Source organism: Rhea pennata, chromosome 3 (genome assembly GCF_028389875.1).
Source record: "Rhea pennata isolate bPtePen1 chromosome 3, bPtePen1.pri, whole genome shotgun sequence".
NCBI classification, from domain to species: domain Eukaryota; kingdom Metazoa; phylum Chordata; class Aves; order Rheiformes; family Rheidae; genus Rhea; species Rhea pennata.
In genome coordinates, this window is record NC_084665.1 from 80,957,278 (window position 1) to 80,974,250 (window position 16,973).

The 16,973-nt window shown below is 40.2% G+C and overlaps 1 protein-coding gene across 1 annotated transcript in view; it reads left to right on the plus strand.

Moving 5' to 3' along the window:
* Positions 1-1,259: 1,259 nt before the first annotated feature.
* The window catches only part of PREP (prolyl endopeptidase), a 111,775-nt gene continuing 96,061 nt past the window's right edge, over positions 1,260-16,973 (plus strand). The window contains exons 1-5 of the mRNA XM_062572694.1: positions 1,260-1,409; positions 2,646-2,720; positions 10,175-10,308; positions 13,017-13,147; positions 15,830-16,039. Coding sequence (XP_062428678.1) covers positions 1,266-1,409; positions 2,646-2,720; positions 10,175-10,308; positions 13,017-13,147; positions 15,830-16,039 — 694 coding nt within the window. The 5' untranslated portion in view covers positions 1,260-1,265. The remainder of the gene's footprint in view (positions 1,410-2,645; positions 2,721-10,174; positions 10,309-13,016; positions 13,148-15,829; positions 16,040-16,973) is intronic.

Below are 16,973 nucleotides of genomic sequence, written 5' to 3' on the forward strand. Positions count from 1 at the left end.
TGTTTAGGTTGTAAATGAAGTTGACAAATGTAGTTGTCTTTAGCAACTACGATCGTTATTGACAAGCTTGTTTCCTCACACTTACACCACCTGCAACTTCTCCCAAGTACACCAAGTAAAAGATAGTAACTCTTTTCATTAAAAGTAATCAATCAAGACACATTTCTGAGTTTGTAACTATGAACAGTTGAGTCCATTTTTGGACTATTTCAGATTATTGTCACGCCAACCTATTACTTTATTAGGCACTGTGAATGTTCTTTGGGGTGATTTAACCTCGTGTGTCAACCCAATTGTCTCCAGCTTATTCAGAGAGTTTAAAATATTACATCTCGTCACACATACACGCAAGTTTACTTTGGATAAGTTCAGACAAAATCCTCCACCCAGTAACACAATGAGTTTGTGAGGGCTGCTAGCAGTAACTTCAAAGCAACAAGTCACTCTGAAGAAAAGCAACGTAGCCCCGCAGCTAGCCAAGGAACCCACCCATCCTATGCACGTTTCCTTTCTTTCCATGGTACAAGAGCCAACTAGGTTATCACCTGGAAGGAAAAAAGGCTGGAAGCTGGCTGACACAAGAAACACAGTCATAAAACACCTGGCTGATGAGCCCAAAGTCACCCTGTACTGGTGCACTTGCAGGCATCCCAGTGCAGCAGCCCAGAAGCCCTGGTCCCACCTCAGTGGGACGAGCCCTGTCGCGTGCTGCAGCCGTGGTGCCTGCCAGGGCTCTGACAGCAGCCTGACCATCGCGTTTACACAGTGACACAGGCATCCAGCAGCTCCTCCAGAAACACTTTTGTTGAGAACGCGCCGATTTGGGTGGACCTGGCCTGGAGCCGACCTGAGCCCCGAAAGGCAGCCAAAGGCAGCTGTGATGGTCCCTGGCTGAGCCTGACTTTCCCCCTTAGACACCACCACAGAGGCTAAGCGGGACAGCCGCGTGGAGTGAAAAAGAATCACACCAAAGAATCTATTTGATTTTCTAAGCCAAGAATTGACCCTACGGAGGACTAAGCCCGTTAGCCGCGTGGCGACAAGGAAGCGCGCGCTCCTCACGCGAGCCACGAGCAACGGCGGCACCAACGGCCGCGGGCGCCGCGCGGCGAGGCTGCGCGCGGCGAGGTGGCGCCTGCGCACTGGTCGGCGCTGCGCGGCGGCCGCTGCCCTGCAGAGGGCGCAGCGGCGGCGCGGCAGCCGCGCTCCGCGCTGGGGCGGGCGGCGGCGGCGGCGGCGGCGGCGGCGGCGGGGGGCGGGGCCGGATGGCGGCGCCGCTCCTCCTGCGCCGCGCCGCACGCCTGCTGCCGGCCGCCGCCGCCTCCTGCTGCCGCTGCCGCCGCCGCCTCCTGCTGCCGCCCGCGATGCAGGCCTTCCAGTACCCCGAGGTGTACCGCGACGAGACTGCCGTGAGTACGGCCCGCCCCGGGGCAGCCGCCGGCGTGCGGCGGCCGCGGCGCCACGCGGCCCGGCGCGGCCGCTGGGGGAGACCCGCCGGCCTCCTCCTCACCGGGGTGGAGGTTGAGGGGGCAGAGCGTCTGCCCAGGGGTATTTAGCGACCCCTCGGCTTTCAGGGCTTCGTTCAGCTCTAGTGATTAAAATTTAACTGCGTTCAGTGTAGACGATTTTGTGCGTGTGGCCGTCGGGCAGCTGCCGGAGCGTGCCGCGGAAATGGCCGGGCCCGCTGCCGGCGAGGGCCAGCCGGGACGGGCGGCGGGGGCGGGGAGGTGGCCTCGCGGCTGGAAACCAGGCCGCTTCCAGTTGTGTCAGGCCGGGGAGGCAAAACCTACAGCTTCCCCAAATCAGCAGGGATTTTTGGAAAATCCAGGCCTTAATCTAGGCTAGTGCAGAGTGCCGAAGGACAAGTGTCTGTAGATGCTTATGTAGCTGTAAAATGGTTTATCTCGCGGGGTTCTGAAAGCTAACTTGGTACACAAGGGGTGCTGGATAAGTTTGTTTAAACTCATTTGAGTCTTCCTCCCCCTTCCACAAAGGACTCTGCATTCGGCTCCAATCCAGGAATTATTTAAAGAGCTCACCTCACTTCTAAATCAAAATATATGCAGCTATCGCAGGTGGAATGATCTAATTATTTACTTTTATAGCTCGGTGAAAGGCTGAAGTGTGCAACTCCTCTAACAATAGAGCTCTAGTCTTCATGTATATATTGGAGAAAGGGAGTCGGTGAAGTTAGCTAATCTTCTGGTCTTTTTTCTTATTTATCTGTACTTTGTAAACATACTTATCTGTAGTTGAAGGACTACAACCGGAGAGACTGTTCATTGCAGACAGAAACTACATTTTAGGTGCTTCTGGAGCTCAAGTTTTGTAATTTCACTTGAACATCTGGATTTGGGGCTCATCTGTCTTTTGGAAAGAATTCATATTGATATTTTATGCTTCTTTGGGGCTTTTTTTTTTTCTGAGAGTATTTCAGCTGCATTGGTTCCACCATCCAAAGAATGGTGATATTAGCAACTCACCTGGGAACAAGGTGGTTCTTTTTTCATTCTTTATTTTTTTAGCTCTGAATGCTGCTCTGAAATTCCAGGTACCCTTCATTTTGATGTGGAGTATTCCCTGATGAATAGAGTTTGCTTGTGTGTGTATGTCTTTTTTTAAAGTATTATCTCTCATAAATTCAGGTGTTGGATTACCATGGGTGTAAAATAAGTGATCCATACTGCTGGCTTGAAGACCCTGACAGCGAACAGACAAAGGTAAACTTTCTTTGTGTGAGAATGGCTGTTTTGACATAGATCTATTTTATAGGTTTGATGTATGGATATTCCTTTTTGGAGTATGTACCAATAGTTTTATAAAACTTACCATTGTAAACGTAGGTGTAATGTAGTACAGTCTGATATCTTACAGCACCAACAAACAGAACAATGCTTTTATCTTATACCTGTGCATTAATGTGGAGGAAAGAGTGAAACAGTTCAGAAAGATATAACCTAGAACAGAAATTGGAAAACTGAGGTCCGATTTGTCTTGCACTCATTTTTTGAAGATGATTGAAATATTCAAGGTGGCATTGTTGCACTGAAGGAAAACATGATTTCGGAACACTAACTACTGTCCTAAGTAAAATCTAAAATTGCCCTAATAAGATACGTAGGAAAGTGGTTTGCTTTCTTTGTACAACTGTACATATTTTTTTTTCCCCTCCTCTTTTTCTTCCTCAAAGTAAGCATTACTGGTGGGATTTATTATACATTACAGATGTTGTGGTGTTTGCAACCGGCAGTCCAGTATAACTAGACTCTACTGCTGAAGCTCATTCTTCGTGTTGCTTTAAGAGAGATTCCTGAAAAATAAGAAAACATGACTGTGAACCAGTTCCTCTGATATTCATGGCACACAGAGTTGTAAGGGTGATGGAAGGCAAAAGGAAGGTGACAGCAGGGGTAGGAAAGTTTCCCCTAGAATGGCTATTAACTTTGTGACAACTGTAATTCCAGATCTAAAACACTGAATTCTGTCCAGTGTGCGTGATTGTGTTAAAACAAAGATGAAGAGCAGAATCTTAAAAAAGGCCGGGTAGCTTTCTATCAGTGAGATTTCTTGTAGGTTTTCCCTTGGATAATATGTTTTGATGGGCTAGAGGGTGATTGAAAAGAATTCACTTTAAGGGTAAGATAAAATATGTGTTATCAGGATCACATTGCCTACTTACAAATCCTTTGGCATTTACAGAGACTTACCTGGATTAAACAGGTTCATTTGGGTTCAGTTTTTAGTGAAATATTCTGCCATGGGGTTAACGTGGAAAACAAGACATGTAGTAAGTTTGAAGTAGTTAGATTTTAAGGACTCCAGAATCAAAAATAAATGGTACATGTAGAATAGTTTTGTTTTGTTCCAAATTCAGAAGGGTATATATGTGGGGAGGTATGGGTATTTCTTCATTGTATGGAGGCCTTACAGATACCCATAAAAATGGTTTGCAGGATCCCATGGGAGAGATGAAATGAAAAAGAAATACCAGGACATGACCTTTGGTGTCCCAAATAAAGTATGTTCAGTACTTTAACCTCATACTGGGAAAGCTGAGGGAGAGAGAACCTCATTCTTCAGAGGTCATAGTTTATGTGTAGGAAGCAAAACAAGAAATGGAGAATTTTAACATCCTTCTAAAAATGCAGCAGCCCAGACACAAGGTGTCACATTGTTGGAAAGAAAATACTGTTAAATCTCGCTTGCCTATGCTACAGAGAGCACACAGCTCCGCAGAATTTTGCAACGCTGTAGTAGTGATGCAAAAAGTAGATAATTACAGTATGTGTAAATACTTGAGCACATGATCTTTTTTCCAAAGTTTCAGTAGTTACTGAACAAAGGGAATTAAAGTATTCTGATGTCCTACCTCTTTCCAAGAATAGATGGCACTTTTTGACTGTTTTTTCTATCTAAGTTCCTCTTGTCTGCTTTATCACTCGCTCTACTGTGCACTGGAGCAGCAGCTGCTGCCAGCTGTTCTTTTCTTGATAGCTTTTTGTAATAGTTTAATCTCCAGGTTCTTGAGCTGTTTTGTAGGACTTCTGCAGAATAGCCATTCTGTTTTTACCAGATTGAACAACAATCAGGCACTGGTATACAGGTACTTGAATGACTGTGCATGCCTCAGAGAACATTCGGCATGTGCTTTGTCTTCAGATCACTTACTTTGACATCTATGTCCTTACCTATTTTTCCTCCAAGTTGCTCTATCTTTTTGTACACTCCTTAACATCCCAAGCCTTCATCTGTTTTGGGAAAGGTCACAATGCCGTATGTACATCCTTCATCAATAGGCTACCTTTAATTTTCTAAATATTAAGTACAGAACTAGAACAATTCCTCTGAAATTAATGCTCATCTGCAGTGAAGGAGCAGAGTTCAGCTCCTCTTTACAACATGCTGGTTTGATCTGTGTATATGTGACTGTAAGTTCTAAAAAATCAGGTTTATGGTAAGAGTAAAGACTAAACTTACTCATTTATGAAGTTAGCAAACTTTTATTGCACGCAAGTAGTCATTACAGTCGAGAAGAGACAAATATATTAGAATTCTACTTTTTTAGGCCTAGCAGAAATATTAATGTGAAGTATTGATGTGATCATAAAAAATAAAAGGATAGGCCTCACTTTGTTTCTTGGTTAATGTGATGTTTCTTTGTGAAAACATCAACTTTAGTATTTCTTGAAGACTGAAGAAAGGAGCACAGGCAAGTGAGATTAGTTTTAATTCTGGAATTTGCATGGTAGTTTGACCTCTTGTCTGCTGCACAAGTTAGTAGGACTGAGACTGATAGAAATTATCCAGCAGCTGTAAAGACTCATAGTCATTTTTTCCTGGGGCTAGTTCAAATGATTTTGTGGGCTCTAATAGAGAATTAGCAACTTACAACAAATGAACATAAGAATGGGATTTTTTTTTTGTGATAGGCTTTAAGTGAATGTTTCTGTCTTGAGATAGATACAATAGCATCTGTACATTTGATCCACTGTAGTTTGCAGGTTTCCATGAAGACAGGTCATTCTGTTCTATTTCTCTGCCATCCCTTCCCATTTTGCACTGTCTGAATGTTTTTGTATGAGTCTTGCGTGGGTCTTGCATAGCCATCCTGCAGTCACAGGGTGAGATTATGAGGCTGAAGGCTTTGGTAGGTTAGTTTTCTGTTGGAACAGAATATGGATCTACTACAGGAGCAGGGGGGAGAACATAGTTCGAGAATGAGATTTTTCCTTTTGTAGTGGCACACCACCTACTTTTAATTAGGCAAGAATTCAGATAGCTCTAGAAATTTTTCAGACAGATCACTATGATTTTTTTCTATACGTGATGTATAGCTGCTCTAGAAAGGAGGTTATCAAAATCTGTAGCCAGAAGCAGAAAGGTAAGCAGGATTGTTTCTTGGTGTATATGCGTATTGAAGCTGATAAAGCCACATCCTCAGTGTCTTGTAGAGCAGCTGTTGTTCAAGAAATACCTACTTCCATGTTCATGGTCTACATGCTTATTATATTTCTTTTCTTCTTCTTGTGTGTTTAGTGGAAGTAGTTATACACAGTTCCAAGCGCACAAAAATTCGTTCTCCCAGATACATAAACAGAAACTGAACTCCTGGTCGGATGAAAGAGTTCATACCTCACTTCAGAGAAAGGAAGTGGAGAAACTGGGTTCATACTCTAGTAGTGTTTGGAGGTATACATTGACTATTAAGACAGGCTGAGGAAGCTTACCTGGCATAGTTGAAATGTTAGGCCACAGTGGTAGATGTTTCCTGTGGCCACACATAGGCCAGAACTGCAAAACTGGTCTTTTGTTAGTGTCTTGTGTTTGACCTCGCTAGGCTTTTCTGTTTTGTTTTTACACTTTGTGGAAAATGAGCACTATTTCAGTTTACAGCAGAGTCTGTTGCTGCTGTAATTTTGTCAATCATATACAATACCTTATTACACTAAAAAAATGTGGAGGAAGAAATGCATAGTTTATTTCAGATGTAAGTGTGCAAGGGACAAAAGAGATCGTGCAGGAAACAAAGCTGAATTGTAGTGTCATGAACAGGGGTATATTTGGATTAAAAGTAGAACTGCAACTCCCAAAATTCTAATTAAATGAATTTGTGATTAAAATTTACCTGTGTTTCATTCACAGATGTTTTGATAGTTTTCCAGTTGCACTTTGAATTTTGCTTTAGTATAAAGCACTGAAGTGGTGCTAAAGTAAATGCTAAAAGGCAAGCTGCCAGAAATCTTATTTTTTATATTGTAATGATTAACACAAGATCAGCTGTGTTGTAAGAATTATGTTGAACCACCTTTCAGTGGAAAGATATATAGAGATCTAGGGGTAACTATTAAACTGTAAATTCTTTACAGATTAATAATGAAGACTGGTGATTCTTTAAAAATAATTTCTATCGTAAGGCTCCTTCTAGGACTTTATGCTGTGAGTGCATCTGATGGTTTTCTTCTTGGGTGAAAATTATCATATTGAGAGAATAGCATAGTTACAATCCGTCGGCTCTCTAGATGCTGGTATGCGTAGTTAATAGTTTTTGTGGGGGCTATTTTTTAGATGAAACTTGGATATAGATTTTTTTAACTAACAGCTGACCTGGTGAAGAGGTGGCCAAACAACTCAACGTTGAGTAGAACATCTCTACTCTTACTATAGCATGTGGAAATTCTCTTGCATTTCAGAATTACCTTCTTTTCTGAAAGTTTGTTTTTATGAAACATACGTACACATATACCTTACTTTGATCCTTCCGTCCTTTCTTCTGCTAACAAATTCTGTGTTGATGCAAGGCAGACGATATTTTGTCAGCTGTAGATTTCTATAGGTAAAATACAAATCTATAGGCTCATGAAGATGTGTAGAAGGTAGAACTATCTAATCTGTTTAGTTCAGTGTGGTTGATGGATTATTTTCTGTGAGTTTCGACTGTCAACATCTGTTCCTGTACTTTACCTAGAGCAGTATTTCAATTATGTATTGCTTTTTGAACATGAGCACAACCTTCTGCTCAAAAGTGTAAGAAATGTGTGTTTCCAAACTGAACTGAATTCTCTGTCAGCGGAACGCTCCAAAACCTGAAAGTCCTAGCTCCTATTTTGAGTAATGTGGCCTTTTGTGAATAGTCTTGTAATCTGTGATGCATGCTAGATGGAAACAGGGAAATTACATTAACTTCCCATAAAAGCAAAATTACTAATGATTCAATTGTGAGTGCAGCAGTTAATATATAAGGATACTGTTGTGCAATGAACACTTGGAGGAAGAGGAAAGCAGACATGGTAAAAGTGTGACTGTGCACTCTGAAGAATGCACGGTTCCCTTTCAGCAATGTTACTGTTTTGGTCGTATTATTGATGAGTAAAAGGTGTGTGCCAGTTTCTATCTACTAAATACAGTTGAAAAGCACCTTTGCCCATCCAAAAAAAACGTTGCTATCTCCTGTATGATGTTTTATACATGTTTTTATAAAGCACCTTTCCTCTGAGAATGTCACAGCACTTTGAGTAGTTAGTCTGTATAGCGTGTACTGTCTAAATTTTCACATATTTGCTCTTTGAAATTCATAAGTCTCCATTTGGAGAAGACACATTCAATTATTTGTAATTCTTGGGAAGACACGATCACTTCGTTTATCACCTAATGGACATCTCCATTGGTCACAGTGGTACTAGGTAAAGGCTGCATCCTTTTCTGACTGGAGTAATGTTTTACTTACCACTGGGATGTGCTGTGCTGCCGTGCTGGATGTTAAAGCTGTCTATGCCAGTGTAATTCTCAAAGTGAGAACACGAAAGTGAGAACATTGGCTTCCCTTGGCAATGTGTTCACCTCTTCCCTTCTCTTTTCTTTCAGAGAATTATTTCCAGACTTGATTCACTCTGATGCGTCGAGTCTAACTCTGAGTAAAGTTCCAGATATTATCATAGTTAGCCTTCAGTATCTTTTGCTTTTCAGTCACAGAGTTGATTTCTTGTGTCATCCTTGAATGGTGATTTACACGTAACCAGCACACACGTTATTAAATTAATGTTTCAGAACTCGGGAAAGTGTTCTTGAAGCATTAGTGGTTCTGCACTTAAGTATTCAAAGCTTGTGGGTTTCTCTATGCTTTGTTAGACATGAACAAATGCATCTCAGGTGGAAATGGACCATAATTTTTGCACTGTCCTCTTTACCTTTCAACGTGACAAGTCTCTGAAAGTAAAGCTTGAAACGTAATACAGCTCTTGTCCATATATTTCTGTGTCAGCAAGGCAAATGGTGGAGACAGAGCAACTGTCCATTGCTTTCCCTCATGTAGTCACTTCTGTCTGTGTGAAATGTCTGTATAATGCTACTGAAAGAGAATTTTGCATTGTAGTCTTCCCCTTACTTGAAGAACTGATAAATGCATAAACGTTGATTTAAAAAGTGGTACGTGTCTGTGAGGCAGTCTGTTTTGTTTATATAGCAGCTTGCTTTATTGAACAATTGTAAAGCACTGAAGGGTGAAACAGAAGATGTGGAATGCGGTCAGGACTGGTAGGAACAACCCCTTTAAAGGGAGCTGGGGAATGAAGTTGTGTAAGAGATCAGAGCTGGATTTCAGGCTGGAGGCCTTGCTGCCTTTTTGTGACATCTGTTTGAGTTCTGAGAGTGATACTGCAGCTGTCATTGCTAAGTCTGGCTGTGAGTTACAGCCCCATACTATGTGTCCTATCCTTCCTACTCCATATTAGAAACAGCAAAACAGCTTGTCTTAACAGCTGTGGTTCACAGCCTGTTATCTTAAGATGCTCAAGTATTAATTTAATGTTTATGCATGGTACTGTATGTAAATAGAAACGGTGAAGAATCAACGTAGTACAGTTTTTCCATCCATGCCGTGGGAATGGTAGCCTCTTACGAACAGCTGGAATGGTAATGATTTTGGCCATTTTACTTAAGTTTTTGTGCCAAAGAGGCAGAGTGATTTTAAGAACCCTGACACCTTTAAGCTGTCTTTACAGAGGTTAGATATTCTTGTCTTTTGTAACTGAAAATCAACCTGTGGAAGGGAGAACATGCATCTTCTCTACTGGCAAAGCCCAGTACTTTGACCTTTCCAAGAAATAATACCTGTAACTTATCCTTTGTCTTGTGTGAATAGGATGAACAGATGGTGTGTGTGAAATTTGGTGTCATCTTCCAGCCTTTCACAGCTACTGAAGTGATAGTCTTTTTGTGGGCAAAATGGACTCCCTTTCTGTTCTTTATCCTCTTTCTAGTTTATTCACCACAGAGTATTGGAGCACAGTTTGTGATGTAAGTGGAGTAGGTAATTTAGTAAGCTAGCTTTATATATGCCATTTATGCAAATATAAGAAAGTTTTTGAAAGCAAGAGCTTTGGGCATTTTTTTTGATGGGGAATGGCAATCTTATTTACCTTTGGCTTGACTGATTACCTCCGTGTGTGCCCTAGAAAAGAAATTATTCAAGATAAGATGAGATTACAGTCTCATTACAGTATTTGAGTTATAATGAAGGTAAGTGATTGAGACTCTTCTGGTGTGACGTTATGCAACTCCCATGGTGGAGGAAAGATGTCTGTGATGCACTGCATCAGAAAAGTGTGTCCTATACGAAGTATGTGTTTCAGCTTAAGTTCATATTTTTTTTTTTGGGGGGGGGGCTGTTTTCTTTCAGGCATTTGTGGAGGCTCAGAACAAGCTTACAGTACCCTTCCTTGAGCAATGTCCTGTCAGAGGATTATTCAAAGAACGAATGACAGAACTCTATGACTATCCAAAGTACAGTTGCCACTTCAAGAAAGGAAAAAGGTATGTGAAGAGTGTCTTAGAAGATAGTGATTAATTTGAAGCAACTCAAAAGTAACCAGTAGTTATTATATTTACATTTATTCTTATTACTGGAAAGCAGAAAAAGTCACTATTTAAGCCGATGTTAATGTCAGATTGTGTGGTGTAGAGCACAGGTGCTGGACTGGCTCTAAGTCTCAGGCACGTGTTCTTGTGCCCTTATCTTTCTTCCTTTTTTATGAGGAGACTAATGAAGGTTGATTAAACTTAAATAACCATGTGGAATTTTTGTTTGAAGAGCTGCTTTCAGGGTTTGTCATTGTCAGTATAATTAAAGACACCTCAACCTGAAAACAACACAGGTCTATCAGGCACATTTTGCTTCTCCGAATGTTTACTAAAATACTGCTTTTTGATTGGGCTTGTTTTGAGTAACTGTTAGGACTTGTATTTAGCCGTAGCCTAGGAAAAGCAATGGGAATTCCTTTTTGAAAAACTACATCTGTATCTGCAGTGGATAAAGGAAAAAAAATAATGAGGAATTAAGCCAGCTGATTGCCCTTCTGTATTCCAACACTTAGCCTACTTGTGTTGGAAGCCTGTTTTAATTCTGTGGCCAGGTAAAGAGGTTTCTGGGGCATTGCTGAGGTCTAGAGAGTGCAGCTGCTGCTCAGTTTTCTTTAATGTCTTTCAGAAACACTCTGGTAGTCTTTTAGAGAGAGAGAGTAAAGGGATAAAACCTCTGATTAACTTATTAACATCAAAACACTTCTAGCAGTTTTAAGAGAAAAACAAAACTACAAGCCTTTCTTAGTCACGGGAAACACAAATAGCCTTTTTCACTATTTTCTGTTCATTTTGTCTTTGAGTGAGTAACCACATATGCCAGGTGTGTTTTCACTGTTATCCACGGGAAAGAGCAAGAGATCTTAATCCCTTATTGCCTTAAGACTTCTGTACTGATCTTGAGAGATCTGCTGCTCTTACCTGTCCTGTACTGTGAGGATAGCCTGGATAGCATAGTCTGTACTATGCGTAAAAAGTATACGGGAGGGGAGTGACCCCAAGCTAGTGTTGATTTGAGTTGCCACTTATATGGCGCAGCGTATCAATATATAGAGGTTAAGTCCCAAAATCAGTTTGTGTTGCTGTTGTACCTACTGTTGTAGAACAGTGCTGCATCCAGAGTAGTAAGCCTTGCTGAGAGAATTGGGCAAAGCTGATTAGTTTAGATGCAATACAAGTGCAGATGTAGCTGTGCTGAACCTGATTCTGGAGCAGGCTTGGTCACTAATGGCTTTGGATTCTCTGAGCCTCTCTCCCCGTGCAGTGCATACATGTCTGGATGTGGATACCATTAGTGTTGGTAAGACCTGATATTGCAGAAGTGCTTATGACAGTGATGAATATAGTCTCCAGTAGAGATAGAAAGTCTTAATTTGATGAAGATGTTCTTCCTGGAGGACAGTCAGCTATTCGAAGAGCTTAATGTGCTTTAATTTATACTACATAACTTTGAGTTTAAGAGATGTCTCTTTAATTTTCCTAAGAATTTCTTTCTGACCAGCCCTATTCCTTGGCATGGGCTGAACTTAAATTGCAATGCTTTAAAAAGCTTACCAAAACCCTCTGTATTATGCTGTTTGAGGAGACCAGGAAGGCTCTACGAAGTTAAGTAATGCTTTGTAAGGGTGAGGGGGGAACTGTTCTGTTGGAAGAACCTATAAGCTTCTCATGATATTTCAGAGTTCTCAAATTGAAATACTCAAATTTTCTGATGAAGAATAGTAGCCAAAGGACAATATCTGAAGAGCTTTTCTGAGGAATTTCCAGAAAGGAAAAATGCCCACTTCCTGTGCTTGTATCCAAGTGAATGTGTGAACTTTGTTTAGACTTGGAAGTTGACTGTTACCCCATAACTTTCATCCTCCCCCACCAGGTGAAGCTACTATTTGATTTGTTTTATGAAGTCATGAATAAAATTGTGTAATACAGCTCAAAAGTCCTATGAAGAAAGGAGTGTAATGCCTGTGAATTACATAGTATATAATTATAGATTTCTTTACCACCTGTCTAACATCTTCTAATATGAACATCATCACTTACAAGAGAACTTTGCAATTCTCTATTCTTGCAACTGTCTCAAAACACGTAAGGTCCTATGAACCTTGGGAAATACTGATGAGACTATTTCAGATCTCTCCCAGATACAGATGAAAGCAGGTACATGAATGACAACATTTAAAACGTAGGAGTTGGTAACCTGTACCAATACTTACAAAAATCACGCAACCTTATTTTTTTCTCTTTTATAACAGTTACATGGAGTTTATAGAATTTTTTTATAGAAGTTTAGAAGTTTTTAGAGCTTTGTTTGAAACGGATTGTGGCAAATTCAGATTTTATTTTTAGAAGATGTTTTGGATGCATCCTACAATCTCCCCTATACAATTCATATCTCATTCAGATAAGGCTCCTCATCGTCAGAGGCTTTGAAATTACTGTCTGGACTTCCTCTGTGCTAAGGGGAAGAGGGAGGCACCTTCAGAGAGTGATCAACTCCCTGACAACCATAGGGGAGGCCATGATTATTACTCTGCTGTGGAACTTGTTTCCTTTCCGTATTTATCTGTCTTTTATTGTTTTTTTGACAGTCTCGCAAAAATTTTTCTTGCTTGTCTAACTGAAAATCAGATTCTTACTTATTTTGCTCTCCTCTGTTCTTTTAGGTATTTTCACTTTTACAATACAGGACTGCAAAACCAGCGAGTATTATATGTACAAGACTCCTTGGATGCTGATGCCAAAGTTTTTCTTGATCCAAATAAGCTTTCTGATGATGGCACTGTAGCTTTACGAGGTTGGTGAGAAAGAAGTTGCTACTCAACAAGCCTGGGTCTTCAGCAGAAGCTGAAAATGGTTTGCAACTCTTTATCTGTAAAGTATGGTTAGAGTGGCTTGTTTACATCAAAATGGTCACAATAACCACAAGTGGATTTGAAGAAAACCTTTAAACTTAAATTACATTCACAGTTATCTTGGTTCAGTTTTTTGAGGTCTTTTTTCTTTATAATTCACAATTTTTCACAGTGGTGGAACAGAATTCCACTGAAACATGGACTAATTTTGAGGCTACTCATAGCTAGGAAAAAGGGTTTATGTATTGATATATGTTAGAATTTCAAGTGAATTGTCAATATGAATCAGTTTGCATTTTTAATACAAACCAGCAAATTGAGATAAGAGACTGAAGGAACATAGTGTTAACTTGTCAAAATGGCGTGTTCACTACGGCTTTAACTTATGTGAGTTGTCCACTTCCCCACTCCTTACTAGCTTATTGCGGAAGCAGGACTCTTGACCTAAAAGTCCTTGATGTCTCTACAAGGCCAGTTAGTAAAAGCTGTAAAACTATTAGGATTAGTGGACGCTGCTTTAAGTATGATCTAGTTGAAAAGAATCAGTATGGTTTTTTTTAGAGGTAAGTCCTGCCTCTCAGAGTTTATATGAAGGATTGAGATCATATGATCTTGCTAAATTTCTAAAAAGCTTACAACAAGGTCCCTTGTTCCATAGAACAACAGGGAAAGTTGTCTTTGCCTTGATAAGTAGCTGATTCTAAGAAATCAGGAATAACTGATAAGCTCTCAAGGGGGAATCACCAGTGGAATTCTGTCAGTCAATACTAGTACATGTGCTGTTTAGTATTCACAAATGATACAGAAGAATGACTGAGTAGTGAGGTGGCAGAGTTTGGTGGTGACAATTATTCCAGTAAAGGCTGAAGAATGGTTGGGAAGAACCTACAAAAAGTCAGTGGCAATAAATCAACAGGTAAAAGGCAGATAAATTAAATGATGCAGAGGAGACAAACAATCCTAACATAATTCATAGAGGAGTGGATTCTCAGCTGACCATTACCACTTGGGAACAATTCTTAGAATTATAGATGGTTCTATGAAAATGTCAGCTTATTTCTCAATAGTAGCTAGTAAAGCATATCAGATGTCAGAAAGGATTAGAAGGAAAAAGGAGAACAAAACAGAAAACATCATTATACTGACAAACCAGAATTTTATATGGTAGCATTGAATACTGTATATAGTTTTGGTTCTTTCAGCACAGGATATAGTTCAGAGCAGGGCAACAGGAACAATCAAAGGTATAGAAGGAACAGCAGGAACAAACAAGTATGCCAGGACCCATCAGTTTGGAAAAGGGACAACTTAGCAGGGATATGATAGAGACTACAAAATCAAAAGCAATATGAAGTAGCATGGAGAGAGTGAATACAGCTTGGATGTTTATTGTCTTCAGTACAAGAATGAGGGGATATCAAATGAAGGCAGTGGGAGTGAAGTCCAAAACAAATAAGAGCATGTCTTTTCGTGTTCTAAGAACTTGCCAGTGGATATTGTTGATGCAAAAAGCTTAATCGGGGTTTAAATGGAAGCTGGATGTAGTCAAGGAGGAGAAGACCACTGAGGATTATTTACCAGCTACTTCAGGAATGAGAAGTCTGAAATGCAGAAAGGTTCAGAGGCGGTAAGAATACTTCAGGGAAATACCACGTGTGCTTGCAGGCATCTCCATATGGTTACTGTTGAGGTCTGTTAGGTGGAATTGTGTTCTGAATCAGAGTAGCCATTCCTCTGTGGGTGAATATGTTAGGGTGGCACAGTGGTGCCTTTCAAAGCTACAATTTCTATGAAACACAAAGATACTTTGTGGGGGATGAGGTTTTGGTTTTGTTTTTTTTGCTTCCAGTAGTTACTTTCAGGTCTATTCAGGCCTGTGATAATTCAGTCTTTTCACTACAACTTGAGCTGATTTGAAAGAGTGACTTTGAAACTTGTCAGTTATGATGGAAGCTCTCCCGATATATTTTTTTTTCAGAATCATTCTGTCCTTAAAGGGTATAACTACATAGGTCTGAGAGCTGAGAATACTGTCATTTAATCCATTCACTTGCGAGTCATCCCCCCGGTTACTTCAGTATTCATGTCTTTGCAGGGTCTAGTTTTCAGTGACTCCTCTGTTGGATTGGTAGCTGCTTTATTCCCTTCATTTCAGCTCATGTTTACTTCTTTGGTAATGTTACTTACTTAGAATCTTGCTTTGTGGTCCATACCTGTGTGCATTTTCAGCCTCTACCTCTTCCTTGCAGACTCAGAGAAGTAGAAGAATTCTTATTCAAATCATAATTTAGATATTAGGCATAAGCAGTATTGCTGACAATACTTCCCGAGTGTGCATGACAAAACCTGGATGGGTGAACTATTTGAGAAATCTACAGAGACTCTGTAGAAGTGCCATGAATCCTAAATAATAGTAGATGTCTTTTAGGAAATAAAACATCTCCTATCGGAATTCAATAATACATTTCTTTTTACTGCTTCCTCACTTTCCCCTGTCCTTTGGGATTTGGATAGTGTGTAGTATATACTGAAAAGCTGTATGGCAATATAACAAACACTTTTTTTGAGAATACTGATTTCTGGTGTGTTTTCTTACTTCATCTTGTTTGGTTCTGATTTCCTAGGTTATGCATTCAGTGAAGATGGTGAATACTTTGCATATGGCCTGAGTTCTAGTGGTTCTGATTGGGTTACTATTAAGTTTATGAAAGTGGAAGGTCCTGAGGATCTTCCAGATACATTGGAGAGAGTTAAATTCAGTTGTATGGCATGGACCCATGATGGAAAAGGCATGTTTTATAACTGCTATCCAAAACAAGATGGGAAAAGTGATGGTAAGTATGACTTCGTATAAACAAAATGTCTTTTTTTTCGATAAATTGTGTGTAATAATGTCCTAGGGCAGTTTGTCACAGAAAGATTCTTTAGTCAAATGACATTAAATAGTAACTTTATGCTGCAGATAAGTATAACATCAGAAACCTATGTCTGCAAGAGATAGCCTAGGTTTATATGTATGCTTTTTCTGTTACTGGGCCTTTTGAAATAAATAGCTATACTAGTTTATGCTATTAGATGCCAGATTAAGTCTTGTATGACCAGAACCTAATTTGATTAGTGTCACTTTCTACCTTGTCTTTTTCATAAAACTTTGTTGGTCCTTTTATATTTTTTCCACAATGATTTACCTAGATCTCTTGCGGGGTAGTGTTGACTTGAATTGAATGTTTGATGATGGTTCGCTTAGATCTGTGCCTATTACAAACTTGTGTAGGTCAGCTGACTTGGGAAGCTGACCTGATGAACAACAGCCTGGGAAACAAGGAGGAGTTTTTGTTACACAAATAGATTATTCATCTATAGATCACTGCACAGCAATTCCAAATGTTTAGGCTCAGAAAACTTAGGGAATAGCACAGGAAGGAGAACCATTTCCTGGGGAGCATAGGTGGGAAAGGAATCCAGCAGCTCCTTAGTAAGACAGTGCTACTGAAAAGTTTCTTTTTATGGAACTCTTCTCTGTGTTAAACCTTGGAGTCAGGCTGGGCTTTGGCCATATATTTTACTCTTGCGGACTGTGGTTTTGCAGAACTCACAAACTAGACACTTACGTGTGTTATTTACCTTTAAATGAGCTTGTGGCCCAGAAGTGTTGGAAAGTGTTGCAAGAACAAAATTTAAAAAATTAAGAAGCACTTCATGCAGCATTTTAAAGCACCTCTTTTTAATTTTTACCAGATGGAAATACAAAGGTGTGTATGAATGTTA